General features: G+C 37.0%; 1 protein-coding gene and 1 pseudogene across 1 annotated transcript in view; one reads left to right on the forward strand and one right to left on the reverse strand.

The window, feature by feature from the left end:
- CCNT1 (cyclin T1) overlaps positions 1–17,391 on the reverse strand; it is a 35,695-nt gene that overhangs the window by 17,539 nt on the left and 765 nt on the right. Inside the window, exons 2-6 of the mRNA XM_019724690.3 lie at positions 14,079–14,160; positions 7,481–7,609; positions 5,363–5,423; positions 3,318–3,380; positions 991–1,036 (exon numbers count right to left, since the gene is read on the reverse strand). Of these exons, the coding sequence (XP_019580249.1) occupies positions 991–1,036; positions 3,318–3,380; positions 5,363–5,423; positions 7,481–7,609; positions 14,079–14,160 (381 nt within the window). The remainder of the gene's footprint in view (positions 1–990; positions 1,037–3,317; positions 3,381–5,362; positions 5,424–7,480; positions 7,610–14,078; positions 14,161–17,391) is intronic.
- On the forward strand, positions 15,284–16,687 carry LOC109443657 (cytosolic 5'-nucleotidase 3A pseudogene; annotated as a pseudogene).

A 17,391-nucleotide genomic window follows, 5' to 3' on the forward strand; every position in this document is an offset into this window, starting at 1 on the left:
GCAAGAAGGGCAAGAAATATCCAGCGCTCTGATCCAGCACTCAACATGATTTTCCGTTAACCCACCTGCTCAGATAATACCATTTAGAAATTTTTGACTATACATCACTCAATCCACATAACTGACAAAGGAACAAAAAAATAAATTTAAAAAACTGGGTACTCAGTTTTGTTTAAAGCAAGGATCAATTATTCCGAGAATAAGCTCAGAACTTCAGGGAAATTACTTTTGATATGGATAATCCCTAAATCAAATACTTAAGGATAAACCCTAAAAATATCCTGTCTCTTGCAAATCTTAAGTCTGGCCTATTTAAAATAAAGAAGAGACAATCACTCTCTCACATGTGAATGTACTTGATTGACGGTTTATTTTAAAATTCCTCCTATCAGGCTATAAAATGAACTTCTTAGCCCTGACAGTCATTAGGAAGTATCTTTGGTTTCTATGAACAACAAGCTTGGAGATAAGAATGAGCAAGTCATTTGGTAATACAAGTTATGTATTAATAATTTTTTCTTTAAAAAGGGAAGAAAGAAAAAAATATTACAACTCTTTACACATATATGTGACTATCTATCTGGGAGTGGGGAAAGAAAACAAGACTTTTAAAATACCCTAATTATTGCAGAGTCCACCAATCAGATTTTGTCACTGTCAACGAATTCCAAGATTACGAACTTTCAGAACTAAAACCTAACTAACACATGCAGAATTAAGTAGGCTATCAATCAGTCATAAATAATTATATCACCTTAGCAAATTAAAAAAGCACCATGGAAATTTAAGACACAAATGAAAATTGTGCATAAAAATCAACATTTACTGGAGAATTGTCTATATAACACACTGTATCAAAGATCCATGCCTGGGCCGTTGAGTTCTAGTTACTACCTGACATCTTTCCATATGCCCCTCAAAATGTGACAATCCCAGCCCAAGTAAAGTCCTACCCCAAAAATAGAAAGGGAAAAATATTAAAATATAAACCTGTTGGTTGCCATGAAGTAAGAAGTCTGTGCTAAGTCCTTGCTTGCTAAAAAAAAAAAAAAAAAAAAAAAAAATATGGTGAGGGGAGAGGGAAAAAGTTATCAGTTCCATTTATTCTCAACAATTATTTAGTAAGCATTTAATATTTGCAAGGTAGAGAATATCGTGGTGAATGAAGCAGACATGGTCCCTAACCAACAGAAGTTTACATTCTACCAAAAACAGATTAGCAATTTTTAATCATACTATTAGTAATTATGCTGCTTCCAGACCTAGGACTCAAGCTTTACTCTGTACACCAGGAATCTGACACTTGTTTAAAATTCAATTCCTGGGCATCCTCCCTAGAGTTTGACTCACTATGTTTGGAGAAGCACACTAGCATGTTTAACACTAACCCAGAGATTCTGATATAAGAGTTCACTGAAAAATACTTAATTGGGGGATGAACTAATTTGGAGGCAAGATCAGAATCCAGAAGACCTTGACATGTTTGGAAAAGTGATTTGTGCTTAAAAAAAAAAGTTTTAAATTAAGTAACCTGTAATCTAATCTCAAAATCATCAAATAACAAAACTAATAAATTACGAGAAAAACAAAAATTCCTTCTTTAAAAAGAACTGCTCTGGATGACAAAGCAAATTTTAATCTTCCTTAAATATTAGCATCTATCCATCTCTATTTAACCCTATCCTTGCTCAATACAAACCTTTTGATGCTTTCAAAATATAAAGAACTCAGGCAAAACTTTCAGAATTTTCAGGTAAAACACACGTAAGTGAAATACGAAACAAGGCCAATTATCAGTGTGGTCTAAAAAGGCACTGAAATGCATAATGGTGTGTAGATCTTCTTGATACTATTTAAACTAAATGAGAGGAACTAGGTTTCATGCAATTACAGCTACTAAAGTTAATTTAAAATAAAAAAGAAGTTTTGCCAAGGGATTGTCAAGCATGGAAATACTAAGTTCAAATAAATTCTAGATGATCCTCTGGGTGGCCTTTAAGAATATCTAGGGTGGGCTGGCCTGGTGGCTCAGGTGGTTGGAGCACGTACTCCTAACACCGAGAGTTCGATTCCCACATGGGCGAGTGAGTTACGCCCTCTACAGCTAAGATTGTGAACTACAACTCTCCCTGGAGCTGGGCTGTCGTGAGCAGTCATGAGCAGCAGGAGGTTGGCGTGAGCTGCCATGGGCTGCTGTGAGCAGCCGACCAACATCCGCCGACCAACTGCCTAGGCAGGGGGAGCTCAAGGCTCATAACACCAGCATGGGCCAGGGAGCTGTGTCCTACACAAACAACTGGACTGAGAAACAACATCTTGAACTGGAGTGGGGGCAGGGGGAGGCGGAAGAAGGGGGAAAAAAAAGAATATCTAAGACAATCAACCCTACAGTCAAAGATTGCCAATTCCCAAGACATCCTTAAAATTGCTTTTACTTATTCATGATTTGGTGACTTTTTTTTAAATTCATTTATTCGTTCTAACTTGTGTGTGTGTGTTTAAAATCCTCAGACTTTTCTTTTTTCCCCTTCTTCCGCCTCTCTCCCCTCCCCCCCTCCCAACTCCGGTTCAAGCCGTTGTTTCTCAGTCTAGTTGTGTAGGACACAGCTCCCTGGCCCATGCTGGTGTTACAAGCCTTGCCCCCGCCACCCCCCCAGGCAGTCAGTCAGTCACCAGTCATCCATCCGTCGCTCACAACAGCTCACCAGCTCTCACCAGCTGCCAGCCACTCATGGCGGCACACGGTAGCCCATGGCAGCACACAGCAGCTCACAGCAGCTCACGATGGCTGCCGGCCACTCACACTGGCTGCCAGCCACTCATGCTGGCTGCTGGCCACTCACAGAAGCACACAGTAGCCCATGGCAGCACTCAGCAGCCCACAACAGCTCACGCCAAGCTCCAGCTGCTCAAGGCAGCCCAGCTCCAGGGAGAGCTGTTGTTCACAATCTTAGCTGTAGAGGGCGCAGCTCATTGGCCCACATGGGAATCGAACTGGCGACCTCAGTGTTAGAAGCATGGTGCTCCAACCACCTGAGCCACCAGGCTGGCCCGATTTGGTGACTTTTCAAAATCTGCCGCCAGCTTTCACAAACATCCTCAAGAGGCTAATTCTCTTTAAAAAGAGATCATCTATTTTTAAGAACTTGACAGAAAAATCCCAAGTCAGAATCATTCATGCTGATTTAAGCCAGTTAGGCCTTTCAATTTAACTGTTGGTCAAAGCAGTTGTCTTACATGTTTGTCCACAGCAATCTTAGCCTCTAAATGAAATGGTAAACAATTTAAGAGCGCAGTCTCAAGTTGCGATTCCTTACCTCGAACAAGTTGAGTGCACTTTACCACATGTGTATGTGGGTGATCAATTGTTAGCTCAAAGCCTAAAAAAAAAGTAACTGGTTAAAAAGCTAAAGTACTTGAGACATTTTATACATCTTTTATCTGAGTCATCATTAAAGGCCTCCCTTGTTTTCCTGTCCCGAAGCTGTTGTTCAGAGGCTGAATGACACAAAGTATACAGCATGCTTTTCTCTAAGACACATTATCTCAAAGCTATTTACAATATTTTGAGCTATAAGATACCACTAAGATGATAAAGCTAATGCAATCTCAAGGCCCCTGAGGAACCAATACCCTCTAAAACACAAAACATGTTTTAGTGGACAATAGAATATATAGTTGGAAGGAGCAGTTACTCAAGTGATGACTATCTTACAAAGCTTAACCTTAAGGAAACATTTTAAAACCTAGTCGTCTTACCTTTTGTTCCTTTTCATCATCTTAATTACAATAGGTACTGATCATTTTATCCAACCCCAAATGCCCTTTACCAAAATTACTTAAGGAGGATCAGTGTGTCTATAAAAATTTTTTGAGTTTCTCTTTTTGCCTATGTAAATAAAATTTTCTAGATAAAGAAATTCAATTGAGAAATTGACATAGTGTAAATTCTAAAAGGATAACTGATTCTTGCAAATTAGATCTTACTGGTTTCCACATTAAAACATTAATAAAAATTTATTCCACCAGAAAAACAGCATTGTCCACTAAAACATGGTTACATTAAACATAATGTATTTAAAGTAAAAAAGTTAATTAGCAGAAATTAACTTCAGAGATAAACTTTGAAAAACTAATTGTGTATGTGTATATACATATATATATATGCAATAAAATACAGCTGTACCAGTAACTTTCCAACACAGCTCATGAAATCCTCCCCTACCTAAAGAGAAAAATGATTGCCAAAAAAAAAAAAAATCTTAATTTTCCATATCTGCTAAGCTTTTAAAGACAGTCTCTCTGATAAAAATAATAGATAATAACTGATCATCCAAGTTGCCCACGAACCATTATATAGCAGGTCCTCAAGTAACTTCATTCAACATCATTTCACTATAACGTCGATGAAACAAAAAAAACTGATTCTCAGGTGGGGCCACTGTCAGTGTGGAGTTTGCACATTCTTCCCATGTCTGCATGGGTTTTCTCCAAGTATTAAGGTTTCCTCCCATGTCCCAGAGATGTGCACATTAGGTGAATCAGCTTGTCTAAATTATCCCAGTCTAAGCAGTGTGAGTGTGTGTGATGTACCCTGCGATGGAAGGGCATCCTGTCAGGGTGGATTCTGGCCTTGCACTCTGAGCTGCTGGAACAGCTTTCCTGCCACCCGCAACCCTAAGCTGAAATACATGGGTTGAAAAATAATTATCTTATTTTTATTATTCTTTCTTAAATGTTTGTATAGCTTACATTCATTTCAATGTTTAATATTAGAAGTGTTTTAGGTCTTTATTTACAAGTTTGGTGATGTTTTTGTGACCAGAAATATACCATAGGAACTTAACTCTTGTTTGTATCAATCAGCCCATGGTAAAATTAGTTTCGCTATATATTGTTTCACGTAAAGCCAGAGTGTCCAAGGGCCCACTGATGATGTTAAGTGAGGACTTACTGTAGCTTGAATTCCTCCACCTCCACTCTGCTGTTCTGAACTCTGATTACCAGTTTAAAAACAAGTGCTGTAATCTAAATACAATGACAGATTATAAAAATCCACTGAAGAAAAAAAGTTCTTAAAATAGTTTCTGCCATTAGTTAATAGAAAGTTAAAAACTGCCAAACCTTAAAAAGCAAATCATGATTCCTAGAATGAAAAAAAAAAAACAGCAACTGCTATTTCAAAGGTCAGCTGTGCCTTTATTCTTTCTTTGTTATAGGCCAGGGTGAAACTGAGCTCTACAACCTCTAGAATTTGCAAAACCTTTCCAAGAGATTTTCCTCCTGTTTACTATTTTGCAAATTTTAAAATCATGTCACATTACATATATTTCTTTAATGTTTTAAAGGAAAATAAACTTACCTAAAGTCTGCAGAATTATGCTTTCTAATATCACCAGATCTTGAACTTGTTGCAGGTAAGCCTGTAGGTGAGAAGACACACAAGGCACAATATGTAAAGTGTAAACAATTCTAACAACCAGTCCCAGGGAAACCAAAGCCACAAAAGGCAGAGGTGGAGTAGGAACTGACATTAATCTTTATCACTATTCAGTATATATTCTGCTTTTAAAATAAAAATGGTAGTATACTGAGAGAGAACACTTCAAAAATGGCTACAGAAAAAAGCACCAGATAGTTGGTTCATTTTCAGACTGACATTTTAAGTTTTAAAGTTCATTTGATGTAGACACATGAAAATAAAAATACGCCTTTTTCAACATTATCAAAATACATTTGCAGAGCCTCCCTACGCAGAGGCAATGTAGGTAATCTCAAACTTCTGACTCCTGTTAACCTTCCCCTGTGGCATAATGCTAGGTTTCTAAAAATTCATAGAAGAGTTCAAACGAAAAGGGAACAAGTTCTCTCAGATTTGTATCTGCTAATATTGTAGCCACTATCCACACACAGCTATTGGACACTTGAAATGTAGCTGGTCTACACTGAAACGCACTATGAGTGTAGAATACACACCGGATTTTGAAGACGAAGTTAATATAACAATATTAATGTAAACTGCCTCATTAATATTTTAATATTGATTATATGCTAAAAATAACAATATGATTAAAGAAAATAAATATGTTAAATTTTTACTTTTTAAAATAAATATTTTAAATACAGTTTAATGAAAGTTAAAAATTTTTAAATTACACTAACTCCCCTTATACTGCCATTGGACACACTGGTCTAGAACTCTAGGAGAATGAGACTTTGGCCAGGAATTAAGAGACTTCTGTTAACTTTCCACTTAACTTTATGATCTTTATTAAGTCCAATAAGGACTTAAACTACGCTAATTCTGTTCCATATTCTGAAGGAAATATGTTCCCCTAATCACCTCACAAGGAACAGAAACTCAAGTGAGAAGTTCCATAAATATACTTTAGAGAAGAAAAAATAAGTGGGGATTATTTTTTTGTTTTATTTTGTTAAAATTATTTTATTTGGTCAATTCTATAGACCAATGGCATTTAGTAGTCACTCTCAAACCTAAATAAAAGTCAAGAGTAATAACTCTTCAGTAAGAGCTACTGTGTAGTCCAGAGAAAATGAAGGAAGTCAAGACACTGCTATACAAAACATTTAATTCACATAATTAGGGCCTATTATCAACACAAAAAGTACACCCCCAAAAAAAAAACCACTTTCTCCAAAATGATCAACAGAACACACAATTCCATTTATCTACTTGATAAAGGATGACTAACGCATCCGAGGTAAGAGACTTAAATAATCTAGTAACAGAAATCCCTGATTTTTCTCCAATTACAAATGTCAGACCTCTCTATTTCTCACAACTCACCAATCCCCAGTCACTGACTTCTAAAGTAGGACAGAGTTTCCTGCCTAAGAAAGTCAAGGACGGATGGAAGAGAAAAAAAAGCTGTATGTATATGCACAGAATAAAGGTCTGGATGAATATAGTATGTTGGAACTGTTATCAGCAGTATCTGCCTAGGAGGAGATGGGGAGATGATTTCACTTTTACTTTAAATGATTCTTAAGTGTTTGGATTCTTTTATAATGAACATATAGAACTTTTGTGATTTCTTAGAAGGTTCTCTTGAAACAGAGAATGGTTAAAATAAATATACATGTACATGATGAAATACTATCTCGACATTTAAAGCAAGTGGAGAATTAATAAACTAGGAAATATTTGGGATAGAGTAAGTGGAAAACTACAAAATATATACATGTATAGCTATTCATAGAAAAGAAGCTGGAAATAATAATGGTTCACTTATATATCTGTGGTCCAAATTATCTTTGTTTTTCTGCATTTCCCAATTTTACTGCAATGAATACAATTTACTTTTGCCATAAAATTTCTATGATGTTTTTGTAAAGGGAAAAAACAAACACGAAAAGGTTTCTTTAACCGCCCCCATTCGGATTTCAATAAATCAGTTACAAAAGTAAGTTATCAGCAACATAAATGAAGAGAAACAGACACGTGTAACTAATCCCATACCTCACTCCTAGTATCAGGAAGTGATTCCTGTGGATGGAGACAAGCATGGGCTACCTTGATGACATGTTCCAATTTTTTGGGCTGCTCCTCTACTTTAGCTGCTAGAAATAAGGCCGCTGGAGCCACAGACTGGATGGAGAGAAAATAAATCGTATTTATTATTTGTGTATTTCTAGATCAAGGTAGATCTAACTTGGTTAAGTCTCAAACCAAGTTCGTTGCTTACCTCAACTTCTGCATCACCTTTTGTTTACGATATTCCCCTACTTAAAATGTCCTGTCCTCTCGTATCCATTAATCCACACTCTCTTCCAAAAACCATCATTTAACAAACTCTCATTAAAAGCTACCTATTCAAAAAGCCACTAGATGTAAATAGACAGCTTTCTATTTAAAATGAAATTCTTTACTAAGTTTGTATCAAAACAATCTATAATTTTTTTTTAAAGGAATAAACTGAAATGTCCAGAAAAGGCAAATCCACAGAGACAAAAGAAAGTAGATTCGTGGCTGCCAGGGACTAGGAGGAAAGGAGAATGGGAGTGACTGCTCAAGTGTGAGGAGTTTCTTTCTGGGGTGATATAAATGTTCTCGAATTAGATCGTGAAGATGGTGGCACAAATCAGTGAATATACTAAAAACCAGTAAACTGTAGATTTTAAAAGGAGGAATTTTATTGTGTAAAAATTATCTCAATTACATATGGGAGGCATAAATCCTTAAAAAAAAAGGAATGCAAAGTATAGTAGTACCTTCAAGAGGTTGTACGTGGAAAGCACTTAGAGGGGGAAAAATTCAAGCCAATACACAAGTAGACATCAAACTCAGACATTAAACAATATAACAGATTAGAGCAATATGACATAAATGTAGCCTGGTGATCTGGGGAACCTCAGGAAGTAGAACTTCTCTTGACATTTCAATGATCAAAGATGGCAATGGCAAGAGCTAGAATTCACCAGGAGTCAAAGAAATGCAATAAATCATTTTACCGAATTTAAATTTCTATTTCACTTTACTGAGGAACGCATTCTAATACATTGTTATCTTCGGGGGATATGTTCCAAGATCCCCAGGGGATGCCTGAAACTTCAAATGGTATTGAATCCTATATAGATTGTCTTTTTCCTATACATACATACAGATACCTATGGTAGGTATCTGTGCCTACCTAAATTAGGCACAGTAAGAGATTAACAGTAACTAATAATAAAATAGAATTATAATGTACCGTAATAAAAGTTATGTGAATGTGGTGTGTGTATGTGTGTGTGTCTCTCCCTAATAACTGATCTGATAACCGAGATGACTACTAAGTGATTTACAGGCGGGTAGCATATACAGACAGCACGGAGACGCTGGACAAAGGGATGATTCACATTCCGAGCTGGATGGAGCAGGACTGCAAAAAATTTCAGCATGTTACTCAGAACACTGTGCAATTTAAAACTTATGCATTGTTTACTTCAGGAATTTTCCATTTAACATTTAGGACCACGGTTGACCACAGGCAGTTGACCACAGGCAACTGAAACCACTGAAAGCAAAAGAGCAGATAAGCAGGAACTACTATACTTATTTGTATCCTTGCTGTTCTGTTATACTTTGCTGCAACAGATTTTTCTCCACAATTCAATTCATAGGAACAATTCTCATCCTTCATATTTGTTGCAGATGTATGTGGAGCTTACTATGGTATATATACATTCCTAGAGCTTAAGATAAGGAAAGAACCAGAGGAAAATGGGCATGAACAAAGGTGTGGAAGAATCAGGGCACGAAGCACATTTTGAACACTAAACTGAGTTGGTCAAGTGATAGAGATAATGGGATGTGGAGCACAAAAGATTTTTTTTTTTAACTTTTATTTATTTTAAGTGTGTTTTTCCAGGACCCATCAGCTCCAAGTCAAGTAGTTGTTTCAATCTAGTTGTGGAGGACACAGCTCACAGTGGCCCATGTGGGGATCGAACCAGAAAACTTCTTGTTAAGAGCACCGTGTTCTAACCAATTGAGCTAACCGGCCAACCACACACAAGATTTTTAACGAGTGACACTAAAGATTTTCAAAAAAATATGTAGAGTTTAAGAAACATTTAGACAGATTAATCAGGTGGTAGGTAGGACTGAAAGGAGGAAAGGGTAGGATATACTTAAAGTTATGTTTTAAAAAACGATCCGGGCATTGGAAATAGGTTTAGAGTAGGCACTAGCAGTAGAAATAAAGAAAAAAAGAAACATAGGTATCACTTGAAAAACTAATAGAGAGCTTCACCAAATATATGTATATGTATTTGCACACAGAGAAAAAAATTCTAATGGGATATACTCCAAAATGTTAACAGGATTATCTCTGAACACTGGGTTAGAGGGAAATCATCATTTTCTCTTTTATTCTGTCTTCTTTTAATTTTATGACAATATTTAGAGAGAGAGAGAAAAAAACAGTAACATAAAATTAACAGAACTTTATAACTGATTGGAGAAAGGAGAAAAGGACAATTCAAAGACAACACTAAGATTTCTTAAGCCTCCAAATTTGCCTTCGAGGGGCTAAAAATATATTTGAAAAGAGCTAACTAATACATGGAATACAAACAATGGCTAACCAGGCAACATAATATCTCAGTAAAAGACTTTAAAAGGATAAATGACAAGCCAATTTTTGTGCAAATCAACCATATACAAATACTCATTGTTCCTTGTGGAATCACTTACCAAGCTGGCTTATCAAAGCATTCTCCCATCAAAGGCAGTTTCTCAGAGGAATTCTTATACCAGGTATGAGTATAAGATTTTCTCCATTTCAAAAGAACAATAATAATGCCAGCTAATATTTATTGTTTGCTATGTGCAGACACTTTGTAATTAGTTCATTTAAATCCCATTAACTAGTCTATGATGTAGACACCATTACTGACTCCAACGAGATGAGAAAAGTGAGGTCTATGGTAACTTGCCCAAAGCCATACAGCTAGTGAGCAGCGCACAAAGGATCCAAATCTAGACATGTCTGACTCCAGAGCCCATCCTTTTAACCAATAAGCTTGACCTCTTAAGAGTCAACTAATGAGAGTAAAATACACCCAAATTTGTTAGTTATTAAAATACCACACCTGTATTTAAAAATATTTAAATATAGCATAAACACACATAAATGAAGTTGCTCACCACTACTTTTATACTCCCCCACTTGAAAACATTTTTAAAAACAGTACATAGAGAAAAATCAGGATTTAAGGTTGAATTTCTTCTCAAAAAGAGTAACCACAATGCCAGAATTTAAGTGAATAAACCAGTGATTTAATCATGTCCACTAAAGAAACAAAATTTATTTCAATCAAAAGACAAGTTATCGGGGCCGGCCCAGTGGCTCGGGCGGTTGGAGCTCCATGCTCCTAACGCCAGTTGGATTCCCACATGGGCCAGAGGGCTCTCAACCACAAGGCTGCCAGTTCAACTCCTCCAAGGGATGGTGGGCAGCGCCCCCTGCAACTAAGATTGAACATGGCACCTTGAGCTGAGCTGCCTCCCAGATGGCTCAGTTGGTTGGAGCACAGGCTCTCCACCACAAGGTTGCCAGTTCGATTCCTCGAGTCCCGCAAGGGATGGTGGGCAGCACCCCCTGCAACTAAGATTGAACACAGCACCTTGAGCTGAGCTGCCGCTGAGCTCCCAGATGGCTCAGTTGGTTGGAGCGCGTCCTCTCAACCACAAGGTTGCCAGTTCGACTCCCGCAAGGGATGGTGGGCTGCGCCCCCTGCAACTAGCAACGGCAACTGGACCTGGAGCTAAGCTGCGCCCTCCACAACTAAGACTGAAAGGACAACAACTTGACTTGGAAAAAATCCTGGAAGTACACACTGTTCCCCAATAAAGTCCTGTTCCCTTTCCCTAATAAAATCTTAAAAAAAATAAAAAAGACAAGTTATCTACCTTCCAGGGTCTTGGAAATATACTACTATATCTTGATCTGAGTGGTGGTTACATATATAATAACGCAAAAAAAGTAAGCAAGTTGCACTCTTCAGATTTTGTGCTTTACTGACTGTATGCTACACCTCAATAAAAAAAAAATTAAAAACAAAAAACAAAAAAGGCAAGAGTTCTGGGCTCCAAAACACTATCAATGAAGAGATACAACAAAATGAGGGAAGTATTCACAACACAATGCATATAGCTCTAATATAAAAAGTACTCATATAAATCAGAAAATCGGAACAATGAAACAGGCAAAGTGAATCAACAGTGAATCTTTAGGTTAATTCTTCAGTTTCATCAGAACAGTGACCAATAGGCATAAGCACCTCAACTCCACTAATTAAAGAAATGTAAGTTATAAAAATAATTTAGGACTCCCTCTATCTTGCTCACCACTGTATCCATAGTGCTTCACAGGTAGTTATAATAGAACTTAGTATTTCCTGAAGTAACAAATACTTGTTGTTAGCAAGGATGCAGAGGAAAGGACCGTCTCCTACAGTGCTGGAAACAATGCATACTGATGTAATCTTTCAATAGAGCAAACTGACACAACAAAAAACTTTTAAATGCATGCCCTTGGACACAGCAATTCCACCTACAGGAATTGATACTGAAATAGTCATGTAAATGCACTACATATGTACCAGACTATCTTATGTAACATTGTTTATAATAAACTAGAAGCAACCCAAATATCCGCCAGTTAGTGAGCCAGTGAAATAAATAATGTTAACAACACAAAGAAATACTATGTGGTCATTTAAAATAATGAGAAACCAATATGAAAAGATGTCCAGTATATATTGTTAAGTGATAAAGGCAAATTGTGTAAGAGTAGTATAGTAAGAAGTGATTTTTATAGAAATACACAAATACTAGTACATACATAGAAAAACGTCTGAGACACTACATGCCAAAACATTTATTAATGGTTACCTCTGGAGGGTGGGATTACACTCTACCTTATGCATCTCTACATTGTTTTAATTTTTACCATGAGCATGTATTACTTTTGTAATCAAAGAAAACATGGAAAATGCATGAGAGCTTGACAGGACTTACAATGCCACGACAATGTGTTAAGTCCTCTTGATTTGAATTTGGATTCATCACAGCTAAACACAAAATTAATATACAAAAGGGGTGATATTTTTGATCTGTTAATTCCAGAATGTGCCTAAAATCAATTCTCTAGAGGATCAATAACCCAAATTAAAAGTCACTGGATTTGAAAAGGTCACGACATCCCCAAGAATCTCTTTATATTGGATAATTACCAGATCATTCATTCAACAAGTTTACTAAAGATGCTTTGGAGAATACACAGGAAAGTGAATCTCTGTCCTTGCTAATAAGCTTAATGCATGGGAAATAAGGAGTTATAATTCAAAAAGCAAAGTAGGGGAAAAGAGAGAGAGAGTGAGAATAGCATGCACAAATTGATGTGAGATGTGTTTCACCCTGGATTTCAAATATTTATCATAAATAAAAGGGAAGAAATGTAGAAAACTTTCAGAATTGGCAAAACAGCTCTAGACTTCCTCTTCAAATCTTTTTATCCACTACCTTCTATTCTAGAGCTATAAGACAGCCTCATTAAATGCTTCTCTCTCCCTCTGATGGCAAGTGCTCCTTGCCATCAGAGGTAGAGCATGGCTGAAGGCGGGGAGGCTAAGCGTAGAAGAAAGCCAAGCTGGCTGGATAATCAGCAAAAATTGGGAATACTTAATCCACAAATTCAAAAGGTTTCCTGTGCAATTACTCCCAATACTGAGTCCACCAATATCTTACATTACAAGAGCAATATCTAGCTTAACAGATTCTCTTCCTATGGCATTAAAAAAAAAAAAAAAGCTCAAAATCCATCATCCTAAGTCTGAACCACTTTTCCTCAAAACATAACCTTAAAAAAAAAAAAAAAAAAAAAAATATTTAACTCACAAATCCATATGAAGTGTTCATCAAGTTTAGTCCTATTACCTTGTGAGTGTATTAAACAAATATAGTCTTACCTGCAACTGGGATATCACTATGCACGCTCTTCCAAGTCATTTACAATAATGTTAAATAGGACCATTTCAGGGAGCAAAACTTAAAATAGCACTATTAACAATTCTGTCCAGAAACAGAAAATCCCTTTATTACTATTATTTTATTTTCCTGTCTTAAAAGTCATACCCAGTTATCACATAATGTACCTTCCCCCTCCAACCTGTCATTGATGGGTATTGTATCAAAGGGTTTTAGATAAATCTAATTACATCCACTTGTTTTCCTCTGATCATATTATTTACCACTTCAAATATTACACTTAAATTACTCATAGTGTCCCCTTTAATGCAACTCTCCCATCCCAAAAGGTTAAGTTTACATGTTCAATCATCTATTCCTTTATTAAAGAATCCACCTACTCTAAGGATGACTAAACTTAACTAGACCCTTCCTAGGAAAATTGGAAGGCTGGATTCAGAACAGCAGTGTGACACATAACGAAAGTGATCAACCTTAAATTCTAAACTTCAAATTCCAGTTCAGCAGCAAAGATCAACCACAAGCAATATGAAGTTGGAATCAATCACAAAAGAATTATACCATATAAAAAAATTATACTTACATTTCGATGGAACTGTGTAAAGGACTGAATCATGTAGAATCGATGCATGTATACTATAGCGGTGTTGATAGTCAATTGTGAGCTACAATGCTCAAGTTAAGGCCCCAAAACAGACAGAAAATACAATTCCCCAAAAATACAACCTCTATATCCTCCCAAAACAACCGTGCAGCTGGGCAGAGTAGATGCTGCTGAATGAAAATCATTCTTACCTCTCCACCGAATTAACTACCAATGGCACTTATTAGCATGCCTTAAATGTAACAGGTATTCACTATACATTTGCTGAATAAACAAGCAAGCTTATCAGCATGTGTGGATCAAGAAGGAATATAAACAAAACTATATAGGACCTAAACCTGTCACTTGCCTACTGAAAATCCCGCAACAGTGATCCATTATTAATGCTCAGGATAACTCTTCACTTACAACACTCTCCCTGACCTGGCCACGATGTCTCCACTATCTCCTCACCTTCTAAGCTCCAGCCACCGAGCCTCCTCATATTGGGATCCCTGGGACCAGAAACACTCTGGAATGATTGATATCCATTCACTGAGAAGAAAAACGTTTAAATGCCTTACTTCTAACGACCAGAGGACAACGTGGGGCATACAGAGATGAGGCAGTCCCATGATGGCAACAACCATAATGACAACACACATATAAAAAGGAAAGGGCTAAGATGTGCTGAAACAGAATTTCAAACAAAAAGTTTAATTCAGTACTGACCGGATGCTTACAAAACAAACTGAATACTGGCAATAAAGAGAACACCTCTTTTGAAGTGAATACTTTAAGACACAAATGTTACAGCCAGCAACACATTTAAATAGAAGCTGCACCCAAGGATAATTTTTCATTTCCAGAGTGAAAAGAGCCTTGAAACTATGTAGCTTTCTCTGACAAAAATGCTTGAATTGACCTGCTTTTTCAGCCTGGGTCGCGCATGAGGCCCCGTTCACGTACTGATGACCATGGTAGCTAGTGCCAGTGTGTGCGCCCAGGTGGCAGTGGTGGTGCTGGCCCAGTACATATTCACCTTCAAGACAAGGCGGAAGACCAAGAGCATCGAAACGCCCATATCCAAACCCGCATGAGATATGGCTGTTGTTCTAGGACAAATTCGTGGACAGAAGAACTCAAGAATGTCTTAAGGAAGACTGGATAACCAAGAAATGACTAAGACTCTGCTGTACATGTGAAAATGGTGCCAGAATTCCAGAAAAGCACTCATACAGTTCGCATCAAGAACCCTACAGGAGTGTAAGAAATTATCTGTGGTCTTACCAAAGGAGGAGCTGTCAAACTTCAAATAACAGACTTTGACTTGACACCAAGAATTTCCTACAAAGGGAAAAGATATCTAACATGTCATGTCATTGACAACTGTAAGCTGGTTTCAGATGAATGTCGAAAAAAGTTACTGCAATTAAAAGAAAAATATTACGCTATTGAAATTGATTTTGTTCTTACCATAGAACAGGACCCTTATATGGTAGAACGGTACATTAAATCACATGGTTTGCTTGTCAAACAGGTTTTACCGAACCCTGAAGAAGTTGTGGCACAATCTGATGTTATGCTCAAGAATATGAGAATTTCTCTGATAAGCTCCAACACAGTATCCCTGTGTTCATTACTTTTGGCTGGTATCAGTGATGCACTAGGTTATCTGTCAGGCTGATGTTTACTATCCAAATGTCAAAGTAGCATCCAACTTCATGGATTTTGATGACAGTGGGTTGCCCAAAGGATTTACAGAACTAATTCATGTATTTAGCACACATGAAGGTACCTTGAAGAACACAGAATATTCCAGTCAACTAAAAGACAACAGTACCATAATCCTCCTTGGGAGACTCCCAAGGAAACTTAAGAATGGCAAATTGAACACATTCTGAAAATTGGATATTTAAATGGCAGAGCGGATGAGCTTTTAGAAAAGTATATGGAGTCACGACATTATTCTAGTAAAAGATGCATCACTGGAGGTGGCCAACTCTAACTTACAGAAGATTCTGTAAACAGGTCTTCAAGACCTCTCTTCTAGGGGTGCAACTGATGCAAGAGCTGCTCATCTGTTCACCTTGGTGAAAGACTTTCATTTATAATGTTCTTGCTCTTGAAGTTTTTCCTGTACATAACTGAAGTATTTTCAGACATGTTGAATTCATGAACTTCTTGCTTCTTTTTTTCCACCGCTCTAAACACTCACCATATTTTTTATCACTAAAAAAAGAATCTTAAAGTCAAAATTTGAAAAACAACTTCCTACGTTTCCAGAGTGTAGTCTGTAGTTTAATGTTATCATTAAGTTTTTGAGGAGTCTTTTTATACTAGGAAAGTTTGTTGAAGTTTAAAAATGTTTATGAAATGGTGAAATAATGTGCATGATTTTAAATATTGCTATTATTGTAATTTGGGTGAATTATGCTGATTCTATATTCCAGCACTGATAATAAACATGAAATGAAGAACAAAAACAAAAAACGCTCGGTGGGGGAGGAATCGCCAAATTATGAGGTGTGATCAAAAGATAGTGAATGTTTAAATTTAAAAAATGTATTACAGTAAAAGACACATTGCCATTAATCCCCCTCAAAACACTCCCCCTCACTTTGAACACACTTATCCCATTGTCCTTGCCACTTTCTGAAGCAGTTCAGGTGTCTTTATTTCATCCTCCATTATGACAATGCTCCATGTCACACATCACTTGTGGTATGGCAATTTCTGTCAAATAAAAACATTATGGTGTGTCTTCATCCATCTTATTCACCGAATCTGGCACCGTGTGACTTCTGGCTCTTCCCCAAAGTCAAAATGACCATGAAAAAAAAAAACATTTTAAATCAAGGCAGGACATCGAGGCAGCCACGACAGTGCAACTACAGACACTCAGGAAAGAGGACTTTCAGAACTGTAAATGGCAAGAACGATGGGATAAGTGTGTCCGAAGCGAGGGAGAGTATTTTGAGGGGGATTAATGGCAATGTGTCTTTTACTGTAATACACTTTTTTAAACATTCACCATATTTTTTTATCACACCTCCTACCTCACCTTTGAAATGAGAAAAACGAACACATTAGCATTCTGAGTATTTTAAAAACCCAGTATTTTGCAACAGTTTTTTAAACCAGTAGATCTGTAGATCTACATCCCTAAAATCTAAACTGACATTCCTCCTTCCTCTGAAAGTCTGTAAAACTCTAACAGTAGCTACTACTTGAACTTGAGTGCCAAGCAGTGTGTTGGGCATAGAAATTAAACTCAAGAGGTATCACCCCACTTAAAGATGAGAAAACCAAG

This window comes from Rhinolophus sinicus, chromosome 1, assembly GCF_057876585.1.
Source record: "Rhinolophus sinicus isolate RSI-liver-muscle chromosome 1, RSI-T2T, whole genome shotgun sequence".
Lineage (NCBI taxonomy): Eukaryota > Metazoa > Chordata > Mammalia > Chiroptera > Rhinolophidae > Rhinolophus > Rhinolophus sinicus.